Source organism: Myodes glareolus, chromosome 3 (genome assembly GCF_982192425.1).
Source record: "Myodes glareolus chromosome 3, mMyoGla1.1, whole genome shotgun sequence".
Taxonomy (NCBI): Eukaryota; Metazoa; Chordata; class Mammalia; order Rodentia; family Cricetidae; genus Myodes; species Myodes glareolus.
This window is the reverse complement of record NC_142028.1, coordinates 126944125-126967668: the sequence shown is the minus strand read 5'-3', so window position 1 is coordinate 126967668 and position 23544 is coordinate 126944125. Positions and strand designations below refer to the sequence as shown.

Below are 23544 nucleotides of genomic sequence, written 5' to 3'. Positions count from 1 at the left end.
CCCCAGCCAACAAGAGTTAATTTCTCAAAGAATTGGCACATCTGTTCTCTTGAAGAAAATCAGACATTTTCTTACTAAACAACAATGTAGACTGTTTTCTCTATTCTTCCTTTATCTTTTTTTTTTAAAAAAAAATTCCTGTTAGAACAATTCCAAATTTAAGTATATCCCATAAAAGTCTCTAGTTGTGTTAAATCCTATTTCACCCCAAGAATTTCTAAGGATATTAGTACCAAGTAAAAGCTGTGTATATGTGTGTATGTGTTTGAAAATGTGTGTTTGTGAGTCTGTGTATGAGTATATGTGGATTTGTAAAAGTGTGTGTGTGTGTGTGTGTGTGTGTGTGAGAGAGAGAGAGAGAGAGAGAGAGAGAGAAATGGACTTTGTGAAAGTGTGAGTCTATAAGATTATGTGTGTTTGTATGTATGTATATATGTATGTGTAAGCTGTATATATGTGAATATATATAAGTATGTGTGTGTGAAAGAATGTGTGTGTGTATCTTTTTGAGACAGGGCTCTGGCTAGCCTTGGCCTGGCCAGCAAGTCTCTGGGTTCTTCCTTCCTCCGCCCCGCAGCTCTGGATTATGTTATTTGTCCTCATGTCTGGCTTCTTACGTCACTGCTGTGGGCTGAACTGAGCTTGTGCAGCCGCTGCTTTTCTGACTGAAATCTCTCTCTAGACCTTCAGGTAAAATTTTATTTAGGTTTCTCCTGAGACATGAAATCAACATTCTGCAAAAGCCAGAGTATAATCAAGCTGGTTCTAAAGGCAGCCAGGCTTGGAGTCACAACCAGGACTGTCTGGACTGCATGATGTTAAAGTGACTCAGTCCTCCTAGGCTTGGTCACTCCTCTTCATACATAATACAATACAGGTGCTGCTTTGTCACAGGAGACTTGTTATTAGCATTAAATGAGATAATGTGGTAGACATCTTGTGATAATCTCAGTGATTTCTCCTTCCGCACCCAAGGTTTCTGAGAATGTGACTTTGGGGTGCTTCAGAGAGGAGATGCTTGTGTGTCTAAGTCTCTTACACTTGGACTGGGCTGAGAATTTGCTCTGACAGGAGTGATAGAAATGTCAGTTTGGCGTCTATTCCACAGCCACGCAACACGCCAACACTTCACAGAGCAGGAGATCACCATCTTGCAATGATTTGTTTTTGTTTTTGGAGACCGTGTCTCTCTCTGTAGCTTACACTATTCTGGACCTCAGCACGGAGCTCAGGGTGTCCTTGAACTCATGTCAGTACTCCTGCTTACAGGTGGCTATCCTAAACACAACAGTCCCAGTCCACAAAGATGCATGAGTGATTCCAGTCAAGGACAAACCCTACACAGCTGAGCCCAATGCCCAATCACAAAGCTGCAGAATTGTCACTTGAGGCTCTCCATATGGACTTTGTATTAGTAAGCAAATTCTCACTGCTGCAGGTGCTGTGTCAGATGTTATAAGCCAGAAGACGTAATGAGATACAGCCCTATCGCAGGTCTTAGGTGATACTCACGGGTTGTGGTCACTTTCTTCAAGCCAGGGCCCCGGGTGTTGTTTTTCACAATGTGCAGGGATATTTCATATTCTTGCCCAGGAGCAAGGCCAGTTTGTCGGTAAGAGGTCTCTGGTCGCCTCAAGCTTTTGGTAATTTCACCCTCATCTTCTTTATTCTGTAAGAGGGAAACACAGCACTGACATCCTGAAGCAGTGACAACCCTCCATTCCCAGGCTTTATTCATTTCTTCTCTTTGTTTCACTCATTTACTGGGTGTCTCCTCTGCCTCCCAGCAGACTGGGAAGTTAGATGCGGAGAATATGGAAATAAAAAGGCTGCTTCTTGATTTCATCCCTTCCTCATCCTGTCAAATGGCACCGAGTAGAAGTTACCACCCACCCTTCCTTGAGTTCATCCCTTCCTCCTGCACACACCTGCGCTCACCCTGTCAAATGGCACAGAGTGGGAGTCACCACTCACCCTTCCTTTGGCATGTCAGCATCAGAGAAGTTGGTAGATTGTCCATATTCTCACAGAAAATTGGGAACAGGGCCCAAGTTATGACCAGCAACTTGCTTTAACTGTTCTTTGTGGTTTGGGGAGATCCTCTCAAATTTGTGACATGCCAGAAGATACTGTATGGGACAGACTGCCTCTGGTTCTGTGGCTTCCAAATAGAGATTTGCAAGATGACACCTATAGATGAGCTAATTTACATTCGCTTGGATTTTCATCCCAAAGTGTTTTTTATTTATTAACAGAGGGGGAATCCCTTTAAGATGTGTATGTGAACGCCCAGCCTCCCATATGCAGCTGAGGAAGCTGCGTGACATGAATGTCATCTTGCAGATCGTCTATGTCAAAGGCTTCTTCACCATGGAGCCCCTCACCATATTCCGAAAGATGATCTCCCACGTTTCGAAAGCAATGTCTAGAGGATCCCACTCCACTTCCACAGATGTCTCCTTGATAGATTTGAATTTTAGTCCTTCGGGCGCAGGCAAGTCTGTAAGGAACAGCACAAATAGGATTTAAGAAAGAGCAAGGTCCTTGGTAAAGGCCATTAGTTAGGGATCCATTAAACCTGTGATGGACAGCTGTTACTCTGAGGTTGATAACCAGAACTGTGGTCTACTTAAAGGCTCTTCTGGCATACTATATACTGTAAGGAAATGTGAAAGTTCCTATTATGACTAATATTATGACTGTCTATTTGCAATGTTCTATGGAATCAGACAGACACACACCAGCATCCAACTTGACAACTGATAACATCATGGCCTAGGAAAAGGTTTACACAAAGCCCTGAGATAATTTCTTTTCCTGAGAGAAGGTGGTAACGAGCTATGTGTGCCCTTGGGAATGCACCAAGTATTGAGTGATGCGTTCCGTGCAGTCTGCTGGCCTGACTCCCGACATGCAGTGTATAGTCAGTAAGGAGAGACCAATGTTCTCATTACTAAGCAAGTAAGGGCTGGTTTCTAGCCATGGATTGCTATTCAGACATGAAAGTCATTACACTGACGCTAGACTCTTACGGGAGCAACAGGAAACAGACAGTGACTTTGATAGAACAGAACTCCATATAATAGTGGTAAGATGGCTAAGAATTACTCTTTTCTAAGACTGCCCAGGTCAAAGCTCAACTCTGTCTTTGTTAGCTGTGGGACTGAGATGAGATGATAAACTACAAATCCTCAGTTTCCTCATAAGCGAATGCTTCTGTCTCATTGGGTGAGATTTGCTAGCATATACTAAACATGAAGAACAGTGTGTGAAGTGCTTCACTGCTAAGCCAAGGCCAGGTGAGTACTTTGCCTACTCACAGGTGGCAACCCTGGCACTGACAGGGATGCTCCTCTTGTTCTCCAAGATGGCGAACACACGGATGAAGTATTCCACTCCTGGCTCAAGCTCCCGGATGGTGGTGGAAGTCTGGTCCCCAGGCACACGGAATTGCATCTCCAGACCATCAGCATGGGTGGGTGTATACATAATTAGGTACTCGGTGACCCGCATCTCATTGTCCCATGCCAGGTTTACAGTCTCTTCTGTTACTTCTGTCACAATGAGGTCCTTGGGAGGGGATACTAGAAGGGATAAGAAAGGACATTGTGAATCAAGTGTGCACCTATAGTGCGCTATGGGTTTAATTCCCTCAACGTGTCTCTTTTACTATTTGCAATACAGATGTCAAGTTGTCTCTTACTGGAGCAGGTTCTCCCGACATTCTAGACTCAGCCAGAATTCTCCTTTGGTTCATCTTTCTTTTTAGTGATGTTCAAACCTACTAGAGTCCTGTATATTCTAGGTTGAGAGTTCTATCAATCGATGGGATAGAGACATTAGGTACTTCTGCTCTCGCAGAGGAGCACCCAATGGTGACTCACAACAGCCCCTAACCTTCGGCTCCAGGAGATCTGATGTCCTATTTTAACACCTGCAGATACAGGATCACACGTGGTACATATGCATAAATGCAAGATAAGCACTAATACACCTAAAATAAAATAAATCTAAAATAATATTTAAGAGAGTTCTGTTTTCTTTATAAGCAAGTTCCCCTTCTCTGTTTCTTGAACTTGAGATCTTTCTGTGTCAGCCTCTGTAGTGGCTGGGCTGGCAGATCTGGTGGCTTTACCATCAGAGGTAGCTTTGTAACCCATTGATCCACTGTCTTCATGCCGACCAAGAGTGTTGCTTTCATCACGGCATGTGATGTAGTCTCTCCACTTCTCCACCTTCTAAGGCCAAGCTCAGACTTAGACCATGGGTACAGAAAGCGGCATCTCAGCCTGCCTCCTGTAAGTAGTCTTTGAGGGCTTCTCTAACCAGACTTTTTTGTTCCTTAGATGTGAGCAGTGAGGCCCAAAGGTTTTCCTGCAGTTACCCACATCAGATTTGGAGCTCACATCTCTTTGCTAAGTTTGCACAGTTCAGCCATACTAGACACCGGAACTATTTATTCATTCCTATCTATGTTTGGCAGATGTTCTCTGTCATGATATGAGGACGAAAGAAATACAGAGATCGTCGTGGACCATGAGTGTTTTTGTTCTTTGCTGGGTTTTATTTACCACATGTCTCATCAACACACACTGTACATGCTAGCTCTCTGCTTGTGCTAATTTCTGGAAATAGTCTTCTTTTGGGAGATGCTCACAGACCTTGGATAAAGCTAGCAACACAAGAAAACTTAAGGGACAGATCTAGTTCCCAGGTAACCAGTAACTATTCTTTAGCAGACTGCATTAATAGGTTCCCTTTATTTATCATCAATGTCTATTCAGTCCAGCTGAGTATCACTGCCCTTCAAAGCAGAGAAGGAAAGGAAGCCGATACTTAGCAATAGGCTTTGGATGGTAGAAACAATACAGATGAGGTAGACAAGTTTAAGAACCAGCTCAGAGTCCTTTGGAGAACAATACCACTTCTCTGAGCCCTTGAGCCCAGATTTTTCTGTGCTAAGAGATGGACCACAACCCCCTCAAAGAGTCAGCGAAAGAATATACGTTTATCAGAAATACACTAACAGGATGCATAAAAAGAATTGGTGTACTGATAAATCCAAATACTGTCTGACAGGCGTCAGGTGTATACAGCATCAGGACCACTTGATGCCAGCGCACCGATACTCACCTTCAGAGCAGTCTTCCCCTGTGTATCCTTCACTGCAGATGCAGCGGCCTGAAACACATTGTCCCTGGTTGTTACAGTCACCTGGGCAGGAGCGCTGCCCACAGTCCAGACCTGTGAAGCCTTCATGGCAGATGCACTGGCCGTCCTCACAGCGGCCTTGACCGTGGCAGTCACTGGGGCACCTTTGCTCCTTGCAGTCTTTGCCAGTGAAGCCCTCATGGCAGATGCACTGGCCGTTTACGCAGCGGCCATGGCCGTGGCAGTCGTTGGGACAGGAGAGCTCGGCGCAGTCAGGGCCAGTGAAGCCATCCTCACATATGCATTGTCCATCCACACAGCGGCCCCGCTGGCTGCAGTCCCGGGGACAGCGGCGGTCTCTGCAGTCTTCCCCAGTGTAATCATCGTCACAGACACACATGCCGTTCACACAGCGGCCATGGCCGTGGCAGTCATTGGGACAGCTCATCTCACTGCAGTCAAAACCCTTGAAGCCTTGTTCGCAGATGCACTTGCCCTGTACGCACCTTCCCCGGTTGTGACAGTCATTGGGGCACCGCTGCTGGCTGCAGTCCTCTCCAGTGTATCCCTCGTCACACACACACTGCCCATTGACACAGCGGCCATGTCCACTGCAGCCACTGGGACACTGCAGATCCCCACAGTCAGTCCCCGTGAACCCATCATCACACTCACACTGCCCATTGAGGCAGCGGCCACGGTGGTGACAATCGGCAGGACACCGCTTTTCACTGCAGTCCGCACCAGCGAAGCCCTCGTCGCAAACACACTGTCCCTCCTCGCACTGGCCACGGCCCTGGCAGTTGTTGGGGCAGGTGAGCTCACCACAGTCTTCGCCCGTGAAGCCTTCCTCACAGTAGCAGGTGCCATTGACACAGCGGCCGCGGTCGAAGCAGTCATTGGGGCAGATGAGCTCACTGCAGTCTTCACCCGTGAAGCCCTCGTCGCACAAGCACTCGTTCTCCACGCACCGCCCACGGTTGAAGCAGTTGTTGAGGCACAGGGGCTCGTTGCAGTCGTCACCAGCAAAGCCATCTTTGCACACACACCTACCATCCACACACATCCCGTGCTCCTCACTGCAGGGCACTGGGCAGACTTCCAGGCCACAGTCAACCCCGGCATAGCCTTCAAAGCACATGCAGCCTCCATTCACACACCTGCCCTGGTCATTGCAGTCATTGGGACAGGCCAGCTGGCTGCAGTCTTCACCAGTGAAACCCTCGTCACAGACACACTGTCCATCGAGGCACTGGCCTCTGAGGTTACAGTTTCCAGGACATTCGGGCTCAGAACAGTTGGGGCCTTTCCAGCCTGGTTCACAAACACAGCCACATCCTTCAGCACTGAAGTTGCCTCGGCCACTGCAAAAGGGCCTGGTGTCCAGACGGCCTGCAGTGAAGACAGCAGGTATTGAGCTAAGTACCATCAGAGCAGGTTCTTGGTACTCACATGGAAAACCCTGACCCAAATTCAGCTGCATCCTTCCACATCAACTGGCATGGAGAAAAAGAGGTGGGATTCACATTCATCCACACTCTCATTAAACCTACGGTGTCTTCTTGCTTATATTTCCCCCAAGGGAAAATTAATTGGTTTATGATTAAAGCTAACTTTTTAGGAATTGCCTCAGAAGCCCTCCCACAGCACTCCTTGCCTATGGTGGTCAGGTCCTTTCTTCAAATCATTATCAAGGTCCTCTCTGATAGGATTTCCTAAGTGATAGAAACAGATGCTCATTCCTGATTTGAAGTTAAAGCTTCTGCAGTTCTATGGGCCTGGAGAAATGGAGATAATGTAATTCCAAAGCAGCAGAACACCTGGAATGGACACACAATGGCCCAGGATATCCCTCAAGGAAAGTGAAGACAACCAGGCACATCCAAAGTCTCTGTCCTTCTTTGTCTTGAGTTATCCTGTGAGAGCTGGTCAGCTTTTAAAATTCCAGTTCTTATATAAGAACGCTAACTCTTATCTTGAATGGTTGTTTGGAAGATCATACAAGATGCTCTCAGTGTCTAGTGCTAGAGCGTCTGCACATACGAGCCTTGACCCGACCACCTTCCCATCGTCATGCTGTGTCCTGACACCTTCCAACACTATCTTCTGATGAGCGCAGACTCAGCCCCCCCCGGGTAGAAATGTCCTTTTGTAAGAACACAGGGCGGTGGAAGACTCTTTAAGGCCTAACTCAGCAGGACCCTGAGAACCTCACCCCCTCGGCATCCTTTGCTTCGCTATTTGTACAATGAATTGACATGGCTACTGCAATCTCCTGGAGAGAGTGCCCTTGGGAGAAGGAATGTTGTGTTTTCTCAGACATTTTAGGGTAACTAAGAATTAGATTTCAGGGTCAAACATGTTTGACTGAGATGTAATTAAAGTGGGCACTGAAGAGATAATGGCCCAACATTTAAGAGCGCTTACTGTGTAATCACAAGGAGCAGTGTTCAGATCCCAGTGCCTAAGAGCTGTGTGTCTTATATATGCCTATAATCTCATCTCTCCGTAGAGACGGGGGAGTGCTGGGGCTTGCTGGTTTGTAGCTTAGCTGAGAAAATGAGAGCCCAAGGTTCAAGGAAAGATGCTGATGCAAAGGAATAGTCAGGGAGTGATAGAAAAGGGTTTCCAATGCCCTCTTCTGGCCTAATGCACATATAAAAGAGTGCATACCTGTAAACACACACATATGTGCACACACTCACCTGAAGACGCACATACAAAATAGTAAACTAAATAAATCTTTGAACATCTAGATTTGTTTATTTTATTGTTTTGTATGTAGAGAGAGCTTTTACTGCATGCATGTGCATGCACAACTTGAATGCCTAGTGTGTGCTGAGGTTTGATAAAGATGAGACCCTAGGAGTGGAGTTACAGGTGTTGTGAGTGTCTGTGTAGGTGATGGAAATAGAACCTAGTTCCTCTCGGAGAGAAAATACTCCTAACTGCTGAGCCATCTCTCCAGACCATTAAACCTAAAAGATACAATTAAAGTGAAATAGGGTTTTGAGAAGCAGATTGTTTTGAAGGCTGGGAAATTGATGCAGAACTGTTATTGCAATGGCCCTTTCAAGAACAGACATGGGATGGCTGCACGCTCCACATTGACGTGACCTCTTTTTTGTTTTTTAATGAACACCTTGCCTGTCTAGTTTCTCAGGAAACCAGCGCTAGAAACCACTCAGATCCTTTTTTTGCTCATCTCCCCCACCCCCATACACATTTGCACAGAAACAGGGGCACCCCGGCTTTTACCTTCTGCAGGTTGGAGACAACAGCCAGTACCCATGGTGCACTGCTCCCTTAGAGAAGATACCAGCATCTCTAGCTCCTCCAGCCTGCTCAGGAGCTCCTTCACATCAGGAGCTGCAGCACAGCCACAGGCCCGGCGGGGGATGTTGATGCGGTGTGTGAACACAATCTGATTTTCTCCATCCACTGTGTGTTCCTGGAAGCTTCCACTGGACTCTGGCGTGGGGGTCAGGTCTTTCTCCCCATTCGCTGACTCCAGATCCACTGAACACTGAGAGCCCACAGGCAACTTGATGTTGTAGACGTGGTTGAACACCACTGGCTGGCTCTCCTCTGGCAGGGTCATGTTCACTCCACTCTGTCGCTTGTGCCGGATGACTTTCTTGAGGACCCCACCTTCAGAAGTGAGGGCAAACGAAGCTAGAAAGATGCCTGGCAACAGCCAGGTCATGGCCCCCATGATGGAGTTTGGATTGGCTAAGTGTCTTTAGATTTATAGGATTCTTAACTTCCAATAGGATTTGAGATTTTGATGTACTTAATAGAATACTGGATGCCCCCAGTCTTCTTGGAAGAATGATCTGTAAATAAAGGAAAACAATAGTTATTTGTGTCTGCCACTAATGCATGCTGTGGAGTGACTCCAGTTCCAGGTAAACTTTAGTTTAATGTCTCATGTGTCTGAAGCTTTTATGTCCTCTAGAAGAATCTTGTAATTTTGAAGGAATGTTAGTCATTATTCAACTTTTGGAAATTTAAGGAGACAGTAGAGAATAGAAAAACAAGAGAAAATGTGAGAATAATGCAGGTATGGGTTTGTCTCCCCTTTAGCTCTAGGCACTTGGGTGAATTATTTAATCCCACCCTTATTGCACTTTTTACACTGAAATTCACGGCCGATGGCAGGGTTAAAAGATGATGTAATGAGAACGTTATGTAGAAGCCATTCATTGTCTCTCAGTATTAACTGGTCATGCCTTCTGAGAGAATTTTTATGGTGCTGTGAAGGCTTTTAGCCCCAGGAGATGTTCAGTGATTCCTGGCTTTAATTACTGAGTCTCCAAGCTGAGGTAAGCAGTGCTGTTTCTCTCTGTCATGGGAGACTTAGGTGAAGAACTCAGAGGAAAAATGAGGTTTTAATTCTAACTGCTTCCTCCTAGTCACGTGACTCTTCCATAGCCTGCCTTCTGTGCATCTGAGATCCCCATCTCCTCAATTTACCTTCCCTGAACACCCCACAGTCTCATCTTTCGAAGAGCTTAACAGAGTACCAAGTGCCCATGAGCATCATGGGCTTCAGACTAACCAGTACTGACCGGATTTATACTGACTTTCTCTAGCAACCCAAGTTCTGAGGATGCTAGAAATAAATGGAGGACTTGGTGTCTACTCTTTTCAGACTTAGCAGCAGGACTAAGAAGAAAATGGAATGATTCATTCAGTGCTCAGGAAACAAAGAACAATGTCAATGGTTTGTTTTCTGGGTATAGAAGTAAATTGCTTATGACTTGTGAAAAACAAAGGAAGTGTCCAAGGAATGAATGTGAATTATTGGAAAGAATGAGATGTAAGTAGTGAGGATTATATGAGACCAAGTGTAGAGAAAGATATCTTCAAGTAGTTTGGCTGCTAAGTTTTCTGGTTTGCCTGTCACATAGCTATTCGTATGTACAGACAGGAGATAGGAGAAGGGAATTGTCACCTGTCACATAGCCATTCGTATGTACAGACAAGAGATAGGAGCGGGCAATTGTCAAAGGTAGTGGAGGAATTACTGAAAATATGAGTGCCTAGCTAAACTCAGGCTGATTTTAAGACTTAAAAAATAATGATTCACATATATAACTTCATATCTATGCTTGACATAAAACTACCTGTGGCTTTCTTGCTTTAAGACATATGCCTAAGCTGTTGAGGATAATGTGGGAAGAAGGAGGCTGTTTCATTTGTCTTTGAAGGGTGTCTTTCGCATCAGCTCGTGGTGCTCTGAGGACTGGGAGGACTGGGAGGACTGGGAAGCTTCTGTGATTAGGGAAAGCTCAATCACAGCTCTAGTGCTGTAGGAAGCACATCTAAGCTCTTTCTAGCCCAGTAACTTGGGCAGGCAGCTATCCTCTCACCCGTGACCTCATTTATATAATAGGGGTCAAAATGATTTCAAAGAGTCAGGGATGTGCTTGACATGAAAGAACAGGGACTTGAATTGGATCCCCAGAGCTGGGCATGGGGACACATCTTTATAGATCCCCGAGACCCCGCCTAATCAGCAAGTTTCAGAGCTCCTGAAGAAATTGAAACTGGGGAAAGGCACTTGAGATTGACTTCTGGCTTCTTCTGCTACAACCGCCACAACAGTAACAACAGTAACAGCACCACCACCACTACACACACGTGCACGCACGCACACACACACACACACACACACACACACACACACACATGCACACACACCAGAGGGGATTAAAGATTGGAGACCTGTACTAGAGCTTGAGTATGTTGCCTGGCTCATTATAAACACTTACGCAAGAGGACATGTCATTCTGTCATTCTATTGCACTCTTGGGATCACAACCTAGCAAGGATATATGCCAATAATTCATTTTGCTTAAGCCAAAACTTGACCCCCTTAGTGGAATCCAGTCCAAATTCAGTGGCAACTTGGACCTAGATCAGAAAAGTTGTAGAAATCATTGGTGTATGAGAAAGTAAGCCTTGTGAAGATCAATTTGTTAGAAGTAGAAATATGTGGTCTGGGGGGTAGAAATGGAGAGAAATAATGATGTTAGCAATGCACGATGTTCTGCATACCAACAACTGACTGGTTTATGTTTCCTCTGAAGGCAGGCTTTGGAGAAATTAGTTGAGATTGCAGTTTCAGAGATTTAGGTTAGACATGAGGGGTCAAGCTTGGATAACTGTGCTTTCATGATTTCAGGAAGAACAAATTAACCTACAAAGACCCTAAAAACACAGATAGATGATTATCACTGAAAAAATTTATTAAATGCATGAATGTTTACCTGCAAGTGCCTCAGTATACCACATGAATGCCTGTTGATCATCAAGGCCAGACGAGGGGGTTGTAACTCTTACAACTCAAGTTGTAGCTGGTTATGAGCTGCCATGTGGGTGCTCGGGAGCCACAGCTGAGTCAGCTGGAAGTGCAGCAAGCGCTCCTAATGCTGCGATCATCTCTCCAGCCACCGAGACTCTCATATTTGTGGGAAGTGACTAGTAATAAAGTGCCGGGAGCATGCCTTGTCGGAGCTGATGACTCATCGCTGTGAAAGCCAACATTAAGTGGGGCGGGATTTCCACATGTCAATCTCAGGGACCCAGGTGTGGGGTTGTCTTCATGTCTCCAGAGAAACAAGTGCTGTTGTACCTGACGGATGCAGAGTTGATGACAAGAATGCTCGCATCCGAACATGGAGATTTTAAGCTTTAAGAAGCAGCATGAGATTAATTAAGGGTTATTTTTAGATATCTCTCTACAGACTGAAGATCATTGTGGGATAAAGGAGTTAATCTCGGAATATTTTCCATGGTCACAGCTGGAGAATAAACAATACAGGATTTCAGTTTTAGGCATGTATCATCCTTATCTGGATAGCCTTACATGATTGGAGACACACTTCTGAATCAGTTACTGGTGGCGTCATGATTAGTAGCTCATGAAATGTGTTTTTGACTTAGGTACATACATGGAATATCCTTGACTTGGATAGACAACGATGCTTCCATATTTCTTAAATGCAGATACGATTTGCATCCACATCAGTTTGATGACTTAAGGTGTTGCAGGAAAATTTTCCTCTGGCTTACAGGGGGAGAGAAGTTTATTATGCATGATCAGTCAAGCAAGGGGCTGCTAACACAGGCTTTGAAACTGGCCTACAAGTTTCTCACCACTTGTCCCTCCCAATATCCTTGAATTCCTTCTTGGAATGTGTCAGGAAGAGCTAGGAGCCAGGAAATAACCTTTAGTTTGGATTTTTTTTTCAAGGACATCTGACCCCCTCCCTTGAGTGAGTCCAGCACACTCTGGGTGAAAAAAACCTAGAAATAAAACTTGAACTGACAAGACCCATCTGAATGCCGAGGCTCTAAATGTCAGCACTGGCTAGTCATTATCTGTTTGAGAAATGGTCCAGGTGCCTTGATTGGCAGCCAGGAATATGTCAGTGGGACTGCCAATTGTCCCAGAGACTTGTCACTAAATTTATTTACAAATGACTTGTTCTTTCTTTTTCTTTCAACAGAGATGAGTTGGATGTGATAATAGGCCTTGGGCTAGCCTTGGACTAGTAGAGTTTCAGAGACCAGTGATGGACAACTCTAGACTGCTATTAATGAAGTCACATGTCAGTCAAGGAAGCAGACATACATAAAAGCAGATCTATATTGGAAAGAATATAAATGTGAAAATGGGCAAAGGTCACAGTTCCTTTATCTTTGCTCTTCTTCCTTTATTAAAAAATATTTAATTGTGCATCTGAGTCTGTAAGCGTGCATGTCTGCACATGTGGTTGGCAGAGGTTGACTTTTGTGAGCCATTTGTCAACTTCCACCTTGTTGGAGGCAAAGTTTTTCTTGTTTCTCTGCTGCACTGAGCATACTGTACTAGCTGGTCCATGAACTTCTAAGTAATTCTGCCTCCGTCTCTCATCCTGCTGAAGGAGTGTTGGAATTACATACTGTTGCCATTTCATCTGGCTATTTCCATGGTTTCTAGGGAGATGAACTCAGGTCACCAGGCTTATTTTGTAAACCCCTGTACTTACTGAATCATCTGTCTAGCTTCCACTTGTGCTTCGTCTACGTAAGTGTACAGCCCTCAGCGTTTCAGCTAGCTTAGCGTCAGGGACGATCTGAAACCTTAGGAGAATGAAAAGACTGTGGCTACAGACCCAGGATTCCCTTAGCCTTAGTCTAATTCAGTAGCAGGAACAAGGGAGTGAAGGATCTGGGTGGAGCTCTTTTCTGGGAGGTCAGAACTTTGGCCAAGGCTCCTCTGAGGCTGGGAGCTGCTACTGGGAAGTTTGTCCATGATACTGGGCCAGCGATTTCTTCAGAACACACTGTCTGTGGTTTAGTCCTTCAAAAATTGTTCTTTTAATGGAAAACACTTGGCCCAGCCTCACAGTGCTTTCCATATGCAGACAGAAATGAGGTTATAGAATCAAAATCACACTTGGGCAGGGATTACAACCAACAGTAGATGATCACTGAGTTTAGAGGTGGCAAAACAGTGGTACCCATGCACATGGTACACATGCAGATGTTGCTGACAAATATGACTTACTTGTCACACTGCATATATTACCCTAAGTGGCCACATACAGTTACCATAGCATATATTTATTTATGGGAACCATTATGGTAAAACGGATTGGTAAAATTACATTGTATATTTAGAATTTGCTAAGATAGTAGATTTTTGGTGTTGTCACTATATACAAAGAAAGCAGATTTGTGGGGTAGTAGATATAAACTGATAACATTTCTATCTAACAATCACATTATACATCAATGCTTTTTAATTCTACCTCAGTAAAAGTGGGAAAAATAAAAAAAACAATAGAGTGAAGGAAATTTCTCTTTACAACAGATGGAGACCACTATAGAAAAGCAGAACCAATCAAAATTCATAGTTGTGGAGTCCAGTCCTAATGGCTATATCTACAAAACTTTCCCACATTTATATTCAGGGAACATTACAGTAGAGGGGGTAAAAAGTTTGTGAGAGCCAGAGGAGAGAGGAGTTTGCTGTGAGATTGTGTCTTCTAGTGACATCAGAAGTTAGAGCCATAAACTTTCACCAGCATGACTAACCAAGTGTGAGCTGAATGAAGACCAATGACCATAAAAAAGAGGACAAGGGAAGCCCAGGAGACCTCAACCCTACACAAAGGCTGAGGAATGCTGGGAATGAGAGAGGCATCCTCTCCAGGGAAGAATGCACTGATTGATTGTCCAGTGCCAAAAGGCCAGCCCTGAAAACATACACATAAGCAATATTATATGGACTGAACAGGCTGTATTTAGGAATGTATATATATATATATATATATATTTGTGTGTGTGTATATATATGAATATAAACATATGTGCATGCAATAACAATGAAAAAGTGAAAAAGCTATGAATTTGAAGGAGAGTAGGGAGGGGTATATGGGAAGACTTGAAGAGAGAAAGGGGTAGGGATAAATATTATAATAATAGTCTCAAAAACAAAATACAAATAATAAAAACAAAGAAGTACATATGAAAACTTCCTATTAATGCTTAGCTGAAGTCCATTTTAATGGTCTCTGGAGACAAATATCAGGGAAAGAAACTGGGAGGGCTAACATGTTAAGAACTTTCTAGAAGTCTTGATTCTGTATGATTTTATCCCATCCCCCATCCATCCTTATCAAATACCTACTATGTGTCATGCCTTTAGGTAAGCGTTAGCGCTATGACTGGAGCCCACACAAATAATGCTCTCTATAATAAGAAAGTTTAAAGTCTGCTCTTGAACAGTGACAACTGTAACTGCTTTTAAACCCATGCATTGATGTTTTAAATGGTTATGATACTCTCAAGCACCACTATAAACTGGGAACGTGCTGCATGCGCCTGGGTCAGCAGAAAGAGCAGGTATGAGACGCTTTCCAGCGACAATTTCTTCTTACTCTGTGGGCTTCACAGTATGCAGGACACTGGGGAAGAAGGACAGAGTAAAGAGCTGTGTCCCATTCTCAGAGCTCATTGTGGAAATTAAGAGAATATGCATGAACAAGGGTAGAGACAGTACCAGTGTCAGTGGAAGAGTTAAGTAAGGAAGTGGTCCTCTTGATTAAGGAGCTTATGGAGGGCTAACTGGAGGAGGAAAGGTGTAATGGACCAAATACTCACTGCAGAGGCTTTGGAAATCAGGAAGAAGTATGCCAATGACAATAGAAGTACAAAAGATTATCGTGTTTTAGCTATTGACGATATTTTTCCAGAACATGAGCTAAGCCTTTTGAATACACAATTTCAAATTCTTTCCAAATCACAAAGTAAAAATTTTATATTCATTATGCAGATGAAGAAATGGAAGCATTAATTTATGTCACATGCAAACTGGGATGGCACTCAGGAGTGAAGGTATGAGCCCAAGCCCCTTGGAGTCCGTCGTTTTTCATTCACCAGAGAAGGGACTTAGGGCGTGAGGGCAGCCGCAGCTCTGCCGACCTGACCCACAGCAGGCTGTGGGGGAGTCCGCAAAAGCCCTGTGCGGAGAAGCCTGATGGCGCTGCTGCACAGCGAAGCAAGCTGATGGGGACCCTTGAGGTGCTGCTGGATCTAACTGAGTTGTGGCTCCTGGTGTCTTGAAGAACTCTAGAAAGCCCACTTTCCCCACTTTTGAGTGGACAGACTTAATCTGTCCTTCAAGTGAAACTAAAATAACCTCCATTACTGGAAGTTGGCTGTCTTCTGTCCTGCTGTCTGGGCTGAGTAGCACTATTTTAGAAAAGATTTTGAGAGAGTTTGATGTCTTTGTGTCAATTCTATTTTATTTTCATGTAGGCTTTGCCCATATAGAGTTAGACTATATAGGGACTTTGGTTCAATGAAGGCAAGGGCCGTTATATGAGAAATCCAGTTCTGTATATCCAACACCAAAGATTGTACCTAGAGTACAGTGAACCCCAATTTTAGAAGTCTCTTGGTTGTAATGATGTGTGAACTGTTGCTAATTTGGCAATAGTTCTGTCTAACCAGATTTAGCTTTCTACTTTAGACTCAAGCAAAATGGCCAATATTAAATAAAAGGAACTCAAATATTGTACTGACTTTTCCTTCCATAAAAGATTTGGACGAATCCCTGGTGGTATTTTGTGGCTCCTCCTAGTCCTTGAAAAGAAGTTTCATTCCTAACCAAATTAAATCCCCAAATTTTAATCCATAAAATATTTCCATCTAGGCACAATAATGAGATTCCTATTTGTGGTTTAGTATACCTACGAACAGCCCAGATGAGAAATGACTAGATCCATTGATGCACTCAGACCACAAGCTACCTTGCTATGGTCTGGTTTCAATTTTTGAAATAAAATTTCTGCAGAGCAATAGTTTTCTGTCTTCTGCTTCTTGCTTAGACATAAAAGAAAGTAAGTGGGTCTGATCGAATGGCAATACTATAGATTCCTGTAAAATTCTGGAAAAGCATTTCAAAAATAAATTTGAATTTATTTTTTTCTGGAACAATAGACTCTTCTATTTTCTATTTCTACCACTTTTTTAAAAAAAATGCAGTTGGCTCGTTCTCAGGTCTCAAATACTTGAGCCTGGGGTAAAAAATTAAAGCTATTTATTCAGGAGGCACGGGTCATTAAGTGCAACTCAGGAACAGGGCAGTGTGGATACATAAGCTAATTATTTGGCATTTGGGAACTAGAATGTTTAGAAACATTCTCTGAAATGGTAGTCCTGATATCTGAATGAATGGAATTCTGCTGGACTGGGGTCTGCTGTCAGATGGAGCCAGAGAGAAACACTGACAATTCCCAAACCCAGGAAGCATCAAGGTCAACCAGCCTTGAAACACTTTGAGAGCAGCCGACTCCCAAAATAAAAATAGGTCTCTAAGATTGGTAGCAAGAAACCAGACGCCATGGAAAACTAAGTCTACTCCAGTAATTAATTAGTGTGGTCCTAGAAAAGGCATGCAGACACACAGTGTCTACTTTCCCTCTCTCAAAATGGGATCACCTAAAAGCTACAATAATAGCAGCAGCACTGATTGAAAACATCTGTGCTTCCTGTGCCCTATATGGGTCATTCCACTGGCTCCACGCTAGGATCCCTGAAATAGTTTCCTATACTTTTTGCTCCTCAAGGATAAGGAAACCGAGGCCACCTAGCTAGAAAGGAGGGCAGCAGAGTTTGATCCAGGTGAAGTGACTCACCAGTCAGGCGCAGCTTCTTAACTCTCAGTTTTCTCTAAGCAATCTGGTGATGTCAAAGGATGGTTTGCATGACTCAGTTCAAAGGACTAACTTCAAAAGAACCCAGGGTTTGGCTCCCCTCAAAAATACTATTGACAGTGGAAAAAGTCTTCATGAAGCTGCACAAGAGCCGGAAAGACAGAGATAAGTGTAAGCTGAGGCTTAGGCTTCCCAAACACGGGAGCACATTTACTAACATGTAATCTGTACATGTGGAGAGGGATTGCTGCTAAGCAAAAGGCATTTCCTAGTTAATCATGTTTAGAAAAGACTATTTTTAAAGCCAATGCTATTTTAAAGCAAACAAATTACGCATCGCATCTTTCTTTACTTCAGGATTTTCCAGAGACTTTTATGTGTTTGTGGAAACCTCCACGAAGATTCTTCATAGCGTGTTTCCCAAACGTACTTGATTCTTTTGTGTTTGTAGTACGTCACAGGATTGGGTTTGATGGCACACAAGGAAGGCAAGTCCTGGGACAGAGCAAACCTAGAGCGTTGCTCTGTTCAGTATGTTCAGTAGCTTATATGTTAGCTAGAAATGATGCTATACCTGGCCAGGACCTGTCTATCATAAAAGGTGAAGCCCCAGGATGAAAGATCTCAAGCAACTAAAGTGGAACAAATCAGTATTATTTATTTGGTGCTTGGTCTTTTCCAAATACCTTCTCATCATGATCCAAGCTTAGGCAGTCTGGGAATATTGTTCTTATTTTCTTGCTCTCAGAAGCTCAGGCTTGAGGCTGCTCAGGGGTTATCAGGTCAGTGCTATTCAAATCAGAATCAAGGGCACTGTCTCATGATGCCAAATTTTAGGTTCCTTTTGTACTACTATGTTATTTTTTTTGAAAGAAGATTTATTGTTTGCTTTAAGGTATTAATATTTAAGTAATATATATTGGAGACACACTCAGTTTCATTAAGTGAATGCATTTGTTAGGGCCACAGAGAGGAAGAATGAAACTGGGGTGCCCATGGTGGTTTCATTTACTGTTTATTTGAGGAGAGGGCATGAAGCCAAGTGAACTAAAATGTTGAAATCTCCGGCAGATCTCTAGAGCTGCTGAGAGCAGTCTGCCTGCTTCGTTGGCCCAGAGAGAAGGCTAATAAGTGAGAGGATGATGAAGTGGGAAGCGCCAGACAGGAAAGCTTCAAAATCAGGAGTTCTGGAAAACTGGGCCTCACACTGTGTACAGCCAAGAAATCAGCTAAGGTATAAGAGGATCTCAGAAACTCTGACATTTAAAACTTTCTTTTCTGGCCTGGGCTGTGGTGGTGCACGCCTTTAATCCCAGCTCCAAGCACTTGGGAGGCAGAGGCAGTAGGATCTCTGAGTTTGAGGCCAGCCTAGTCTACAAAATGAGTTACAGTACAGCCAGAGTTGTTACACAGAGAAAGTCTTTCTCCAAAAAAACCAAAACCAAAACCCAAAACAAACAAAAAAAACCAACCAAACTAACCAACCAAACAAGCAACAAAAGCAACAGAACAGCAAGAAAGATTTTTTTTTTCTGAGAGTGAAAAATTTTAGATTAGGGTTGTTAACTTGACACAGTCCTGAGTCACCTAGGAAGAAAATCTCAGTGAGGGACTTTATAGACAAGGTTGTGGGTTTGTTTGTTCATTTAATTATGATAATTGAGAGGAAAGATCTACCCATTCCCTAGCTAGAGTATCCTGTATTGCAGAAGAGCATAGAAAGTGATCTGAACAGAGACATGCAAACCTAGATCCAGTTCCCTTTTGACCACGAATATAATGTAACCAACTGCTTTGACTTTGCTAAAATGATGTATTCAGAATTGTAAACAAAATAAATTCTTTTATCATTATGTTGCTTTTCACAGAAACAGGAACCAAAAGTAAGCAGAATTTCATGTCTAAACTAGCAAATGTACAAGGGAGGAGAGGGTGTTGAGTTCCTTCTAGGCAGAATCATTTATTTCAGCATATGATGGGGAATTCAGAATATTTAACCTGAGGAAGAGGGGTTAGGAAAGACCACAGGTAGAAGGAAAGGGAGAGGAAGAAGGAGCGGGAGAGAGAAAGAGAGAGGGGGAGAGAAAGAGGGGGATGGGATGAAGGAAAGAGAGCAAGAGAGAGAGAGAAAGCACAAAATGAATGAAGGTGGCTGAAGGAGTTGTCTGTTGCTCTTCTAAATTTCCTCATAGGATAGAGTTTGGCATTGTGCCCCTGGATTTGAGGGAATATTTACCAGACAAACTTTTATTTCTGTCTCATTCTCATTATGTGTGCAATAACATACAGTTTGCCAAGGTAATTCCAGTCATTCGACTGGAAACTGTGCATAGAAATCTGACATAATGGTTGTAAGGGTCAACCAACATTTTCTTAAATGACCAGAGAGTAAATGTGCTGTCTGATCACCTCTTTCTATTAGGGGTTGTATATGAACCATTTCCTTTGGCTCACAGTTTGAACACTTGGTCCTTTCCTGTGGGACCAATTTGAAGGCTATGGAGTCTTTTCAAATACAAGGTTTGTCTGGTGGAAGGAGAGGGACCATTGCTGGTTGTCACTGCTCTTTCCAGTCTAGTTTCCTATGCTTCCTGTCATCCGGGTATACGAGTCAGGGCTGCATGCTTCTAACACCTCAGACTGAGCCCTGAGCTGCAAGCCCCATGCCTCCCTGCCATCCTGGAGTATTACTTTGAAAACATAAGCCCAAATAAACCTTCCTGCTTATATGTTGTTTCTGTCAAGTATTTTATTGAGTAGACACAAAAGTAACTAATAGAATTTGCAAGTATCCAACTTTATTACTGTAGAGAACATTGTTATAGAAACTAAGCAAATGAATAAGGCTGTGTTTTAATACAACACTATTTACAAAAACAGGCTGCTGCTTCACAGTTTGCTGATTCCTGCAAGAATACAGTGATTATCACTGCTGCAGTTATAAAATCAAACATAGCAGATAAGCAGAAAGACTAACATTTTGGTATCTACCTACTATAAACCTGTTTTGTGAGCTGGTGAAATAGTTCAGTGGATAAAGGCACCTGCCTTCAGTCCTGATGACCTGAGTTCAGTCCCTGGGACCCACATGAAAGAAAGAGAGAATTGACTCCCTTGTTGTCCTTTGACTTCCACAGATGCAGTGCCTGCTCGTGTGCACACACCTGCACTTGCCTTTTGCCACAAGTTGTGCTTAAGCTTTTCCTATTGATCTTCTCATTGTTCTAAGAATCTATCAAGGTGAGTATTACCATGCCTGTTTACAAGTCAAGATAACTCTTGGTGTAGCTCAAGAACTGGTCTTTGAAACAGAAGCAGCTTTTGAAGCCCTCCCTGTGGTTCTCACGTATGAAATTTCAACCACATTGCGCTACACTGGGGTAGTTCCTCAAACACTTTAGTTATTAAAAATGTGTAAACTTAGTTTGAGCTGCTCAGTAAGGAAAAATATGAAGAGTGAAAAAGAATTTTTTACCTTCCACTTCCCAGTCCCCTAGCAACTGTCTGGTGCTTGTCCATGTGTAAATCCTGGAGCGTTTGACCTCTGCCTTTCTCTCTGAGCCCTGACTGGTGCTCCTACTTTGCATGCTTCTTCTTTGGAGGACACTGGAGCCAAGGTGCACTGTTTGCAAGTGGTTATTAGCTCCTGGGTATGTGTTGGCAAGTTCCCTTTGGCCTAGACAGGGTTCCAGAGTCTTCTGAGGTCTGGCTGTGATTACTGGGTACCTTAGCCAGAAAGAGTTGCTAATTGGGATGACACTCTACATGTTTCTGCCTCTCCGGTTAGATTTCCTGACCCGGGCATGCCTGTTTTGGCTCAAGTGATTTGTTTGGCTTTTTACTGTCAATTTAGATGTATGTGTACAAATTTAACATTCCTTTAAGAGTATGTGGAGCCTGGTATTCTGGTGTAGAGTTTCCCAGAGTATGGTCCAACACATTTTAAGATACATGTCACATGGATAAGGGTGTCAGAGCTCCCATTAGTTTAGAAATCAATGTCCTTCCAAATGTTGCTCTAGGGAGCTTCCTAGTCTCTTCCATCCTGTGTAGGTTCAGCTGTAAATCTTAATCTATGTACCAGGATGTGGGCATTCCCAAGACACACAATCAACTGATGCTTTATACTTAAGACTTCAAAGTCTCCAGGAAAGTGGGTTTCAATTGATTCCACGTTGCCTAGTACACAAAATTTTGTCATGGAGGAGCACATAGGATAGGGCATCTCTATAATGAATTGTAGGCTACTGCCTTATTGTTTTTGCTACTGTGTTGTCAGCATTTAGCACCACAATGAAATGACTGCATGAGCCCTAAATTTCCAGGATGTTGTTAGGTGTTTCCCAAACTCACTGGCCACAAAACACTCTTTCAGTGACTCTCATAAGAATCTGTTTCACAGGACACAATTTGAGAACTGCTTACCCAGTGGGATCTTAGCACCAAGAACTGCCTCAAAAACAGTGTCAGCCGTCATGACCATGACCATTTATGTCACATGCCAGTTTCTTTGATAAGCAAAATAATGCACAATACATTTAATAACTGCCATGACCTTCTGAAATAGGTGTTGTTATATTGTGCAATATATATATATATATATATATATATATATATGGAAAATGAAATTTAGAGCAGTTACTTAATAAAGTTTGCAGAGCAAACACAAGTATTTTGAACTCAGAACCTTCAGATGCCAAGCCACACTCTTAATCACGGTTCATCACTTCGCACGGGTTGTGATTTTCTCCATGTCTAAAGACAAGGACACCTTTGTCCTTATCTCTTCCCTGAGACCATCTATTCCTCCCACCAGTTGCTGACTGAGTCATACTATTACAAAAGCCTTCTCTGACTCAGTCTCAAATCCCTGGACAGATGCCCTCTGTCCTTGGTACTGGCTTTTCCCAAACCCCAAGTAACTACAGCACTTGTTTTTGGGACCAGTTTTGAAAGTAAAGACAATCCTTGAAGTCTGTGTCCTGAAAAAATTTCCTGTCTCAGGACTGGTGTGGCTTCTTGCAGGCATAAGGTATCTTATGAAAATGAACTGTGTAAATAACTTCTAACTCTAATTTTTCTAAATGAGCCTCTCATGTGAAATGGGATTTTTGAGTCTTAGGAATAAGGACTTTTATCAGGTATTTAAGGTTAGCTTTAAGGTATGCTGAGTTACAGGTGAACTAGAACAAAAATCTCCTCTTAAGAACTCTGCCTTGCTGGAAGGGTTAGTCTGTTGGATAGAAACAACAGTCTGGTACATGGGGTAGTGGAAACGGTCAGATTGTGCAAAGAAGATGGGGAGGAGCACCTATGTGTCTGAAGGAGGTGGCATTTGAACTAACAATTGAAGAAGAAGACGTGCTAGGTGTAAAACAGAGAATGCAATTCTATGTAACAGAGGATGACATTTACAAGAAAAAATATATATTGAGGCTGGGTGTACAAAGTATGGTGATGGATGAGGTACAGAGTCTGCTTGGAGGTGAAGGATCTGAATCATGGGAAACCTTGAATGTCAATTAGGGGGTGTTAATTTTCTTTGTAGAAAAGAACTACTTGGAAATATTTGGTCATAGATATTCCAACCTTTATAATCCTAAATAGTGACACAGATTAAAGGGGAACACATGTGTGATGGGGCCTAGGTAGGAATTTGCTGCACTGATCCATTTATAAATGACCCATTATAAATCTTATAAGATGCTGAGAATTGAGTATGGAGGTCTCTGATGGAGGGCATGGGGTGGGTAGTGAAGTGCTTGGCTTGTGATAATTACTTTTTCATTGATTTGGTCAAAATTCCACCAGAAACAACTTAAGGGAGGAAGAGTTCATCTTGGTTCACTGTTTCAGAGAGTTTTGGGCCATCAAGACAGAGAATATCTTTCCTTAATTTATAAGACAACAATAAAAGATTGAGCATTCCTCAAGAGACTTTTTCACCTCTTCTGGGTGGTGGGTGGGAGGGATGGTGTAGTTCATTTACAGATATAACATCATGCTTGACATGATGGTCTTCTTTTGGATTTGTTGTTGTTGTTGTAGTTTTGAGACAGGGTTTCTCTGTGTCACAGCCCGAGTTGTCCTGGAACTAGCTCTTGTAGACCAGACGGGCCTTGAAGTCATGGAGATCTACCTGTCTTTGTTTCCTGAGTGCTGGGATTAAAGGCATACA

The 23544-nt window shown here is 43.2% G+C and overlaps 1 protein-coding gene across 7 annotated transcripts in view; it reads right to left on the bottom strand.

The window, feature by feature from the left end:
* Positions 1-23544, bottom strand: part of Tnc (tenascin C) — an 84010-nt gene that overhangs the window by 50691 nt on the left and 9775 nt on the right. For all 7 annotated transcript variants that reach the window (XM_048459249.3, XM_085686112.2, XM_048459246.3 and 4 more), the window contains exons 2-6: positions 8410-8987; positions 5134-6543; positions 3321-3584; positions 2385-2500; positions 1513-1669 (exon numbers count right to left, since the gene is read on the bottom strand). In XM_048459249.3, the coding sequence (XP_048315206.3) occupies positions 1513-1669; positions 2385-2500; positions 3321-3584; positions 5134-6543; positions 8410-8866 (2404 nt within the window). In that variant the 5' untranslated portion in view covers positions 8867-8987. The remainder of the gene's footprint in view (positions 1-1512; positions 1670-2384; positions 2501-3320; positions 3585-5133; positions 6544-8409; positions 8988-23544) is intronic.